Source organism: Protopterus annectens, chromosome 13.part0, assembly GCF_019279795.1.
Source record: "Protopterus annectens isolate FY-2018-M chromosome 13.part0, PAN1.0, whole genome shotgun sequence".
Taxonomy (NCBI): domain Eukaryota; kingdom Metazoa; phylum Chordata; order Ceratodontiformes; family Protopteridae; genus Protopterus; species Protopterus annectens.
In genome coordinates, this window is record NC_056747.1 from 447979584 (window position 1) to 447992897 (window position 13314).

A 13314-nucleotide genomic window follows, 5' to 3' on the forward strand; every position below is an offset into this window, starting at 1 on the left:
TATTAATGCATTTAATTTTATTAAGTTGCAGTTTGGTGGCAAGAATCTCTGAGTTATTAATCTGAGGTGGTTGTATTACATCTATGGTGACATTCAACTCAGATTTATAGAGTACAGCTATCCCTCCCCCCTTCCTGGAAGCACGATCCAGCCTGTAGTTTTTTGCATTTTTTACACTTTTTATATTTATGTACTATGCTTCTAATAAGCAACTATATGCAAAATATTTTTATATGTTTTTAAATTGAATCTGTATATTTAATTATAATGGTTCTCTGTATGGCTGGCTTGGTCATATGACTATAATGGTCCTCTATTTAAATGTGCTAATGTCTTGTGATTTTGTATGCTGATGAAGGGTGTAAACCTGAAAGCTTCATTAAAAGATTCTTGTTTGTGACTATCGTGTGCTGGTGGGAGGAATTATCCCAGATGAAAGCAGATAGGATCTAGAAAGTGGAGGAATGGCTATAGTACTTTAAATTTAGAGGTACTGGGGGGAAGGGAATTGGGGGCAGGGAAGGGAGCGAAGAGAGCCCTCGCGTTGCAGTTTACAAGGTTTCCTAAGGTGTCCTAAAGCTATAAGGTAAGTATTATAGCTCTTAATGTAAGAGTCAGTTTACTTAAGTTACAGGGGAAGGAGGCAAACACTCAAGTAGTTCCATATCTATTATTGCACCTGATAAAACCAGAAAAGGTTATCTCAGTGCTGTGGAACATCTTAAGACAGGTTCAAGTCTTTCTGGGATATAAAATTAATGAAGATAAAACAAAGGCTATCGCTCTAAGGTGTGCAACCACACAAGAATTGGTCCAGCTATATCTATATTTATGAAGACTCAATAAAAAGAACTATTTAGGATTATGGATTAAAAAGGATTATGTTATGACAGCTAAGACTATGTGGGGAAAGGCTAAATAAAAGGTAATTTAAGAAACTGAGAAACTGGAAGCTCTTGTTTATGGATAGTAAGATGCAAGCAGTTAAAATGCTTTTAGTCCCTTCTGTTTTATATACAGGTGAGGCATATGTTTATTAATCAGAGGAGATGTGGGCAATAATTAATAACTAGTTGATGGAATTTATCTGGGAGGGAAGAGGGGAAGAGTCAAGTGGGATACCATGATCTTTCTAACAGAACAAAGTGGTTTAGGATTACCTGAATTGAAATAATGTTTTAGAGCTATACATTTAAGGCTCATATAAATAACGCAAGCAGAAAACTATAATTTAAGTGGAAAGAGATGATGAAATAAGGGGGAAATTCAAAAAAAATAAGGAGAGAGTAGGATTTTGGATGTAGATCCTTAAGGAGAACATCATCAATCATACAGAATATTATATTTAAGTAGTAGAAAGTATTCCAAGAACTAAGCCAACACATGAAAGGAGTTTTTGCCAGTAGGGATGACTGTAATTAGGGATACACAGAATATGTAAGAAGGAGCTGGAATTCATTGTAGAAAACTGGCAAAGGAACCAAAGTATTGAGTGCAATTAACTAGACAAGGAAAGGTACTAGAATGGGAAGAGGCCAAGTAGACATTTGGTCTAAAAGCTAGAGACTGCTTTCCCTGTCTGGGATTGATATCCAGGTATAGGCAAAGAGAAAGGGATAGGGGAATCCTAAGTGAAAGATCTGATCTGGTAGAGTATTTATTTAGTTGAATTTAGAACAGAAGCTGCTTTTAAAAAAAGGGATAATTATTTGGGCATGCAGAATATTGCAGAAAACCTGTAAAAATCAGTCAGAGGAAGTTAGAAAAGATTGGGAAGAAAGATTGGATAAGCAATTCACAAGGAAACAATGGGAGGACATTATCTGTGGCGTCCATGTATGCAAAGTCTAGAAGATTTAGGATTTTTTTTCTTGGAAGTGTCTGCATAGGTATTTTTTATACCCCAAGTAGATGCCAAATAATTTTTCCTCAGGTAGATGGCAAATGTTGGAGGTGTGAAGGGGAAGAACGAGGTGAAAGGGAACATTTTGAGAGTGTAATAAGTTGGCAGACTTTAAGAATGCTCTGCAGAATACTCTGCCAGAAAAATTGGGTGATCAAAAGGGGTATGACTACAGAAACAATTTTTTCTGAGCTGAAGTACCAAGATTGAATTGCCTAGGTAAAGTAAGCATTGGTAAGTCTAATTCTAGTGGCTGCCAAAAAAGCATTTCCTAGAAAATGGAAATCAAAGTCTTAACTAAATGCATTTGAAGCACTGAATATTGTAAAGGAGATAAAAGAACTGGAAATGAAATCTTTGTAAAAAAGGTCAGATCAAATTACATAGGAAAATGGAAATTGTGGAAACAGTACATGCAGAATAATGTTTGAGATTTAAAGGAAGGCAAGAACTGAACAATTTATGTGCGTGCACTTGCTTGACACTTCAGCAGAGAGTACCTTGATCTGTGACTCAGGCTTAAAACTTTTTCTGACGTGATTTCTTGAATAGTAGCCTAGGCATTTATTCTACCCCAGTGGTGTCTTCCTGACACTTGATTATACTGTAAGAGCGGAAGCTGGATAACTAGCGCAGTAATAAGCATTGTTGCCTCACAGTACTTCGCTCTTCAGTTTGGAAACTGGCTTAGGGTATGTATCCTCATGGGATTTTGCTAGGTGCTCCTGTTTCATCCTATGTCCTAAAGACATGAAAGGGAAATTGGCAGTCCTCCAAATTACCTTGTGTGTGTGCATGTGTGTGTGTGTGTGTGTGTGTGTGTGTGTCCTATGATAGACTGGTAGTCAGCTCATGATTAGTTCATGCCTTTATTCACCGTGTGCCAGGACACGCTGCTGCTTCCCTCTATCCCAAACTAGTTAATTTGAGCATTTCATCTGAAAAGTTTATTATATTTTTATGTATTTTTATCTATGTTAATTTCTGGGTTTAAGGATGGTATTCACCACTAGTCTCCCCAGAAGAACAAATCTGACCTTGCTGATGGATGGTTAATTAGAGTAGGGGACTGTGTCCTTCTGTCAACTCTTACTTGCCCAAGATAAGCCAGTTTTGGTACAGATGAAGTAAGTCCAATAACTGATATTGTTTTAGTTGGTAGTAATGATTTGCTATGAGATTTTTTAATGTTTTCTATAAGATGATACTCTAAAGGTGACAGTATATCATCTTACAGAAACTATGCTGAAGGGTGACAGTTGCACATTGTCTAGAAATACTTCAAAATTTACAGCATTCTTTTGTCTGTTGTATTTGATGAAGAAAGATGGGAATCATTGGAAGCTGCTTTGGTTGATTAATAGTAAAGCACATGGCTTCTAATGGTAGTTATTTCCCCAGTGAGTAGTCTCAGAAATAAAGATTTTGTGTAGTTTGCATACATCCTGTAGTTTTTTTTTTTCTTGTGAAATTAGTATGTAGATCTGACTTTTTGGTACTGCTGTTTCAGTCCCACCAGTTTGCCATTACTGGTAGACGTGCCCAGGAGTTTAGTTGAGCAGCTGCTACACACAATGTTAAAAATTAATTTTAGTAGTTTTAATTTGAGATGAGACCTGGAATTTTTCTGTTATAAATGTCCAAAGAATATGATTATTATCTAAAGGAAAGTTTACTGTGGCAGCAATGGTAACCAAGAGCTTAATTTTACAGAAACAGAAAGCTGATAATTGTCCTGTATTTCAGTTAAGGCATAGTGTATTTTTATGTTGATTATCATCTCTTTGAGAATTTGTAGTGTGTGCTCTTTTTTCTCTCTCTCTCATTTTTTGTATCTTTTCTTCCACTTTTTTATGGGTGCAGGTAGTAGTTCTTCACAAAATACCATGTGATAGACTGGCATCCAGCACATGATTACTTTCATGCCTGTACTCATTGAGTGCCAGGATAGGCTGCAGCCTGGGATGATACCATTTTCTCCTTGACTGTTGACAATTTTGCTTGAATAAAAAAGGTTGTGAAAACGCACAGCACATTTGGCTACTCGCAGGTATAAACTGTTTAGTTTGACAGAAACTGGTTTAAATAAATCTACTCCATTCGTTACAGAGTTTTACAAATAGCATCATATAAACCTGTAAATATATTGGCTATTATTACAGGAAGCCCTACTGTGTAAAATTCATAGATACATAGCTGTTTTAAGAAGATGAAAGACCTGATTAGCCAGATTTTGCATAGAGCTTTCTATGTATAAATATGCCGTTATAGGACTGTTAGATTCAAACTACAAGACATAAATCAGAGGGAATTGAAGACCTGAATAAAGTTGTGAATAGTGAAGAAGGATAGAAGGATGTAGTATAAGGAAAGAAAAAAACAGTTGGAAGAAAGGCATTGATTGGATAAGATTCAGTTTGTCAACTTCAAACTTTATGTAGCAGGCTGTGGGGCAGTAAATTCAGTTTGCTGGCTAAAAAAATGGCCAGGGCTAGGTGAAGACAATGAAGAATGTGTATATTGACCTTACCCATGTTTATTTTTAAAGGACCATGTTCAGCCCCTGAAAAGATTTTTGTTTTTAAACAAACAAACTGATAAGTAACTCTCTGGAAGTCAAGAGGGATTACACACAAAAAACGGCCCAGCTAAAGCAGCAAACAGTTTTTAATAAATCCAATTTATTTTGCTTAGACCATTCTATTTCTTTTTTTACTTTGCTTATGTATAATTTTTATAGAAAAAATAATAGATTCTATAGTGACTCAGCGAATGGTGGAGGCTTGTTAAAAATTTCTATGTCATGTATAATTTCTGTGGTTTAATTTTATGACTGTTTTGAAATTTTAGGTAGAGTTTTGTAAGTCGCTTGGAGATCTGTCTGAAAGCCGAGCATGGAGTAAGCACTCTCGGAAAATGCAACCGGAAGGACAGAAGTCAAAAAAACTTACACAGAAGGAACAGGATGCTTTGGTACCAAAGTCGGTAAGTCCATGTTGTGTACCTCTTCAAGATGTGGCAGATTTGTGGCATTGGTACCAATTGCATGTTTGTATACTACCTATAATGTTTTGGAACGCTAACTAATTTTCAAAAATAATTTGTCTAACCTTCAGATTATAGTTTTAATATGCTTACAACCATTTTAGTTGTACTTGCAGACTGCAAGAACATTTTCAGTAACATTGTCTATAATCATGGAACTGTGAAGATACCCATTTTAATTGCGCTGCCGTTTGCATGCATTCTTAGAAAGATAATTTTCTATAATAATGGAGCCATGAAGAATGTAGCAACACTCAGTGCATCAAAATGTGAAATCGTATAATTACAGATTAGCAAATGCAGTGCTTTTAATCCCTTGAGGAAGATTATTACATTTTTGAAGTCACTTGCACTACTCAGTTTGGAAGTATTTGTGTGAGTTAGTTTCAGAAATTGATATGGTCCTGGCTTCTGGTGTGTTAGGGGAAATGAAAAACCCCATAATAAATATCTGGTATTTTTGAAGAAAACCTCTATTATGTATATGCATGTGTAATGATTTCATTTGCAATGCTTCTGTACATTTTGAAGTATTTTGCATCTCTGTTTTTTGTAACCTAGTAATGCAGGTATTTGCTTTCAGTTTTTAATCCCTTAAATTGTTGACAAAATTATGTAGTTTGTTTCATTGTATTTTAGTATGTTGTAATTACTGCAGACTTTGATTAATTTGGAGTTTCCCAGAGACAAGATAGTGAGGTGATGCCTCTGATTTTCAGCAAACTAGTATTAAAAGAGAAACAGGAATGCCTATTGGATTAGCAGAAAACCATTGTTGAAGATTGCTGCACAAAGGCACTGCATTGGCTGCAGGTCCCTGATGCCTTTCCTGCAGTACTTGCATTAGTTTCTTATTGTATTTCTTCCTTAAGCATTGCTGTTTTGTGTCTTATATTGGGGCATGCTGGCTGTAAAAAGCATATTTTAATATTTTGTCCCACTCCTAATGTGGCTATAGCTGTTCTCTCGAGTCTGAACTGCCATTCACTGCTCAACAGCAGTCTGATATGTGTGGTTTCACTCAATCCGTTGGTACTTTTCTGCTAATTAGTATTAACTGGCTTAAATCTTGATATGTAATGATATATGTGTATAGGCATATATATATATATATATATATATATGTGTGTGTGTGTGTGTGTGTGTGTGTGCTGCTTTCACGCTGTGGGTTTTATCTGTGAGCCAGTTTGCAACCCACCTAGTGATATAGGGGTTGATGCCTAGTTTGGTGAGTTTATCAATAATTCCTGAGTGGGGAATGGTATCAGGGATTGGCCAGATCAAGGTAGGCTGTATGAACCAACTTGCCCTCATCCACAGGCCTGGTGACTGACTGAAAGAAGTCAACTAGGTTGAGCAGGCATGATCTGTCTTTCACAAATCCAAATTGCGTGGGATCTAGAGTTTGGAGATTCCCTATATCCTTGTTAATTAGGTCCATGATGATGCACTCCATAGCCTTACATGTCAGACTCGTCAGGCTAATGGGGCGGTAATTCCCAGGGTCTGTAGTCTCTCCCCCTTTATGGAGAGGGATGACTGTAACAGTGCGCCATTTGGTAGGGACAAAGCCTGAGGTGAGCCTGTGATTGAACAGGGCACACAGATGTGGTATCAGTTCACTTCATCTTTCTAAGTTGGGAACTGCTGATTGAGGGCTCAGTGTTTGTTATTATAAAAGTGTATTAATTCTGGTTTAAGCACTTGGGCTTCAGGCCAGTTATTTTACATTAAGAGGGTTCGTGGTCTGCACTCTTGTGGGAGAAGAGGCTGGACTCTGCCATTCTGAGCTGGGAATTTCTGGTTAAAGGTTTATAGTGCCTGCATATTTGTACTGCTTCTTACTAAATTGGTACACCTTGTTTGCTGTAGCATAGACTAGATCCAGGCCTGCTGAATCTTGCTTGGTTTGTATAACTTGAGCACTAATCCAGGCATTCTTTAAAGTATTCAATTGTATTTATTACTGCTTGGTAGTAACTTGATTAAAGTGTAGCTATCATTCTAAGTCTTTTGGATTAAGCACTTGGGCTCAGACCAGTTGTTTTACATTAGGAAGGTTTGTGGCCTGCACTGTGGTGGCAGGACAGGTAGCTTACATCCTTCTAAGTTGGGAACTGCTGATTGAGGGCTCAGTGTCTGTTATTCTAAAAGTGTATTAGTTCTGGTTTAAGCACTTGGGCTTCAGGCCAGTTATTTTACATTAAGAAGGTTCGTGGTCTGCACTCTTGTGGGAGGAGAGGCTGGACTCTGCCCTTCTGAGCTGGGAATTTCTGGTTAAAGGCTTATAGTGCCTGCATATTTGAACTGTTTCTTACTGGAATTGGTACACCTTGTTTGCTGTAGCATAGACTAGATCCAGGCCTGCTGAATCTAGCTTTGTTTGTATGCTTGTTTGCTTGTTATTTCCGTGAAACGCTAATTCCACCTAAAACGCGGCTTTTCAGCTCTTCTGTGGATCCCTAGTGACATCTGCATTGCTTACTGTACTTATTTCCTTGTTTCACTTGAAAGAAAGTTATTGTTTGTCATTTTTGCATTTAAGTTACCTGTAACACATTGCATTTAAGTTACCTGGCACTTGCTCACTAAAGCAATTATATAAGTCAGCACTAAAAATTAAAAGCACTACACCCTCACAAACTCCCTTGAGTACCTTGTTTCCCATTGGCCCTTTTTTCAATTATAAAGGAATTCCCAATACTATTCTAGCATGTCCAAAGGTCAGTTGTCAATCTCCTCTCCGGTCCAGCTGGTGAATCTGGGAATCTTGAGGCAATGTTACAACAGTCTCATGTACACAGACAACCCTCTCCTCCTCCCAACAAATTCCAACACATGTGAGAGATGCAACCATATAGCCAAACTGGAGGCTAAGCTCTCTCAACTCAGTACTGGCAAAACCTGTCAGGAGGAGAAGGAAACCACACTCACTACAATTCCAGTCTCACATAGACCTACCGCAACAGCAAACCAAACACATAAACACACAAAAACATACTCGGAGGCTCTAAATAAAAATCTGCCTAAGCAGCAGAGACCTCCAAAGCAGACACCCAAGCAACCGCTACCCCAAAACAAAACACGTGCAACACATAGCTCACAAAGCCAGTGTGCTGAACAGTCACAGCCCTTAAGGCTAAACACACCTGATACACTTGTAATAGGTGACTCTATCGTCAGGCACACTGACGTCCCGCTCACCAGGCTGAACAAGGAGAAGGTCACGGTGAGCTGCCTGTCATGCGCTAGGATCCGCCACATAACACAAGCACTCAGGTCACTCCAAGGCAAGTACAAATATGACTCGGTCATTGTCCATGCTGGTGTGAATGACCTGAGACGTACCTCCCTGGACTACATGAAAAGAGACATAGAGGAGCTCTCTGAGCATGTGGCCCAGGCTGGTATGACCCTGACCTTGAGTAGCATCTTACCCTCACCAAGAATGATGCCACAATATGAAGACGATTATCAATTTCAACAATTGGCTTATGTATTGGTGTCATTCAAAGGGGATCCAATGCCTGTCACCCTGGGATGACATGCTCGACAGGCCACGATGCTTCGCTAGGGACGACTTGCACCTGTCACCCCTGGGCTTTTGGATATTGGCAAAGGCTCTTGCTACCCCCATAGAGCCTTTTTTAGGCAAGGCTCAAACGAGAAACCCACCTCCATAGGTATCACAAGGGATAAGAAACTAAGAGTAATGCTACTCAACGCCAGACGTCTAAACCTCAAGATGCATGCACTCGAAACTCTCCTTAGCATGGAGAACATCGATATCTGTGCAGTAACAGAAACCTGGTTCAAGGCTCCCGAGAGCACCCCAGCACTACCAGGTTATACCTCATCCCCTCCTTTTCTGGCTCGGTCCAAGTTTTGGGGCCGAAAAGCATGGTGAGTGTAAATATTCGTCAAAGATACCCACACCTCCAGGTTGGTGGCACAGCATGAAGCATCAGAGACTATCCATGTGCAACTAACAGTGGTTAAAACTGCCTTCCAGTTTATAGCCTGCTACAGACCACCCTCCCAAACCCAGGAACCCCACTCGGCCTTCCTGAGAACACTGGAAAATATGAAGGTCTCTCCAAACACCATTATATTGGGCGACTTCAACTACCCAAACATAGACTGGGAGCATTACTCTAGCTCCAGCACCCTAACTCAAAGGTTCCTAGAATTTATAAACTCAAATGCTGTGGAACAACTTGTTACCACTCCCACAAGAGTGGAAAACATACTGGACCTGATCATCACCAACATGGGGACTCTATGCTCCAGACCAGAAGTGTATCCCTCACTGGTAAGATCAGACCATAAACTAATCTCACTGGATATTCACATCCCGACCCCACCCCCTGCCCAGAAAACCACAGTGAAAAACTTCTCTAAAGCAAATTTCACACTCCTCAAAACCAAGGTGGAATCCTTCAAAGCCCCCGGGCCTGTGGAAAATACGGCCCAGACCGCAGAATCCTTTATAAACGCATTCTATGAACACCTTCAGGAATGCATGGATCATGCAATCCTAAATAAAACCAAGACCCAATCCTCCAAAGGCAGACGTCCTGTCTGGTGGACCCCAGCCATAAACAAACTATATAATAGAAGGAGGAAGCTACTAGATGATAGAGCAAAATCCCAAAAAGGGAAGGCATCTCTGATCAATGTTGGCAAAAAACTACGGGCACTCATAAAAACGTCTAAGGCCAGTTTCGAGAGAAAAATTGCACAGGACACTAAGGATAATCACAAGGCTTTCTTTAGTTATGTTAGGAACCTGGGTGGGAATTCCCAGATATGCTCAGAATTAGTCCAAAATGACAAAAAATACACCGAACCCACAGACATTGCCAACATCCTAGCTGACAGGTTCAGCGCAAACTCCCCCACCAAAGGGCAAATATCTATCCCAGCAGAGTGCTGCCCCCCTGACATCTCAGATGCTCAGGTAAGAGCCGCCATCTCCAAAGCAAAAAACACAGCATCAGTGGGACCAGACGGTGTCCCAGGCTGCGTCCTGCATGAACTCCAAGAAGAGCTAAACCCAAACATAAAACTACTGTTCAATCTCAGCCTTACCACAGGATATGTACCCAAAGAGTGGCGTACAGCAACAGTGGTCCCTCTCCACAAAGGTGGTGCCTCAACGGATCCTGGAAACTATCGCCCCATAAGCCTGACTAGCTTGGTCTGCAAAGCTATGGAAAGGATCATCATGGACCTCATAAAAAAAGATATTGGGGACCTACAGACACTGGATCCTATCCAGTTCAGCTTTAAGGGCAGATCCTGCCTCTTAAACCTGGTCGATTTCTTTGAAACAGTCACCAAGGCCATTGACGAGGGGAAGGTGGTCCACACAGTCTACCTGGACCTCTCAAAAGCCTTCGATACAATACCCCACTCTGGCATTATAGATAAGCTCACCAGCTTAAATATAAACCCCTATGTAACTAGATGGGTTGCAAACTGGCTCAAGGACAGAACCCACATGGTTAGAATTGCTGGAGCCATGTCAGACTCCAAACCAGTTACAAGTGGCATCCCACAAGGCTCAGTCCTGGGACCTCTCCTGTTCGGTATATATTTCTCGGAGGTACAGGCCAACACGGAAGGACTGTGGCTGACCAAGTTCGCAGATGACTGCAAACTGGGCGCTATAATCGACTCTCCAGCCGACACAAGCATCCTCCAAAAGGGCCTCATAGAAACAGACAACTGGTGCCAGAGCCATGGCCTCAAGCTAAACGCCATGAAGTGTATAGTCATCCCCTTTGGCAAAAACAAAGTGCCCACGAATTACCGCATAGGTGGTAATCCATTAAGTACAGAAGAAGTAATTGGGGACCTGGGGACCCAAGTTGATAGCAATCTCTCATTTGACAACCACGTGGCCAAAGTGGTTAGAAAAACATTTTATATAGCCCACCCAATCATGAAGGGATTCACATCTAGATCAGGGGAGGTCATCGTGCCTCTTTACTCATCCTTCATCAGGCCCATAATTGAGTTAAATGCCCCTGTTGGGATGTACCTTACCAGACACCTGCAGCAACTGGAAAGACCCCAAACTTACCTCACCAAGAGGATCAAAGGGCTCAAACAGATGCCGTATGCTGCCCGGTTAAAGAAACTCCAGCTCTACTCAGTGGCATACTGCCTGCTCAGAGGCGATCTGTGCTTGATGTATAAAGCCATGTCCAACCCAGAATTAATGGACATGCTGCACCTCAGAAAATCCAAATCCCATCGAGCTACGCACTCGAGAGACTTGAACCTCAGCACTGAAATAAACAGGACATGCTGGAGGGACAGATTCATAACCCAGAGGCTCCCTTCACTCTGGAATAAAATCCCAGTCCAGGTTAGGCAGAGTCCCTCATTGACTCTCTTCAAGAGGAATCTTGATGAGTGGATGGGGGTTCGTAGGTTTACCCCGGGTATCACTTCTGTGTCACTGTTAGACAGAGGCACAGTATACTAACCTCGAAAAAGGGCATAGCAAAATTAATTTAAAATGGGTGGCGAAAGCCAAACACACTCTGGCTAGGCTTATAAATGCCCTAGGGCAGATAGCCTAGTATGAACCTATGAACCTATGTAGAACACATCCAGGGATATTGTCAGGTCCTATGGAAGCTGTATTCATTTTCATTCATTTTTTTATATCTTTAGTAAAAGGTTTTTAATTGTTTATTTTATTTTTTATATGGTTTACATTTTTTTTAATTATTTTTACTTTTATTTCCATTGCAGCTGTCTTGCGTTTGCTGTCTGAGGATTAATTTAATGTCAAGTTGAATTGTTCATATTATGATGTGTCTGATCAATAGTATACCTTGCTGATGTATGCTTTAGTGAGATCTCGGGAAGCCCTTCACTTTATTTACAGAAATGGGTGAAAGTGTAAGCACAAGCCGAGAGACGTATTTACTTAACACAATCACTTGTGTGTATTACTTGGACAGCCACCATTTTTCTTTGTGTATATATATATATATATATATATATATATATATATATATATATATATATATATATATATATATATATATACACACACACACATAATTTTTGGTTTGACATGACTTTGATATGTGGCCCATGTTTGACCACCTCCCATCCCCTATGTTTTCAGAGCCTGGGAACCTTATACATAAACACATTTTCATGCATGTTTTTTTTTTTTTTTTTTTTTTAGATTTGCTTAATACTAGCCCTAAGGGCATTTTGCTGTATTGACTTATTCTCAAAGGCTTCCTGGATTCTCAGACAGTTGTTAAATCCTAATTGCACCCCTGCCCTTAACAGCAAATGACTTCTGGAATTCTGTTAACCACCAGTCTCTTCCCCTACCCTCTCCCTTTACAGCAATGCACACAGAGCATAGTCTCACTGCTGTCTGTTTCATTACATACTATTTTAATGTAACAAAAATGCAGGACTAGATGCCTACATTGTTTTTTGACATTATACTTAGCACAGTAATCAGCTAGATACATAGTAACTTTGTGCTTGCTTAGATAAGGAGTTAACAGCACCAGTCATAATAAAGATGCAAACTGAATGTGCCACTGTTCCAATCACAGTCATTGAATGCGATCTGTGAGTGCTTTTGGAGTAAAGCCTTTGTTGTAATTTACATGGCTTTTTATGTGGAAAATAGAAAAGTACATATCTGTTACTGCTTTGTACAACTTGGATCTGATGAAGCTCTGAAAAGGGCGAAAGTGCTCAAGTCTTGTTTTATTAAACAGCAGTTTAAACAAGCAATTACAGCTTGAATCCTGTTTTGTATTTTCAATAAAAATACAGTGATTCTTTGACATAAATCTTACATAAGTTATGACAGTGGTCTATTTTTCTTCTCAAAAGTTTTTTTTTTATTTTTCAAATACATTTGAATGAAATCCATAGTATTTATACATAACATCTTTCCCGGTCAACAAATGTTAAATAAAATAAAAATAAAAAATCTTAAATAACTATGTACACTATTTACTTTAGCCTGACACTATAACAGATCTTAATATATGCAGTTACATTATAAGTATGTCCAATCCATTATCAGAGTGTCTGATCAATTATTGTATAGTGTCAATCAACGATAAGACTTTTCCTCAAGGGTAGTTGACAAATGGCTTTGGATAAATTCTTTAATTTTAATTTCCAATAATGCTGTGGTATTTGGTAGGCTGTAGAAGTCTTCCAAAGTTGGTATTGTATTTGTATTCCATCTTCTTGTTATACATGTCCTTGAAATTGCAAGTATAGTCCATACTAGTTACATGTTTGACCTATTCAAATGAGGACCTTCGTTCACAAGTAATAATACAAGAGCTTTAGTTAAAATG

General features: G+C 39.5%; 1 protein-coding gene across 1 annotated transcript in view; it reads left to right on the forward strand.

Annotated features, from left to right (window-relative positions):
• The window catches only part of RBM19 (RNA binding motif protein 19), a 1836515-nt gene that overhangs the window by 77161 nt on the left and 1746040 nt on the right, over nucleotides 1-13314 (forward strand). Inside the window, exon 3 of the mRNA XM_044054094.1 lies at nucleotides 4754-4888. Coding sequence (XP_043910029.1) covers nucleotides 4754-4888 — 135 coding nt within the window. The remainder of the gene's footprint in view (nucleotides 1-4753; nucleotides 4889-13314) is intronic.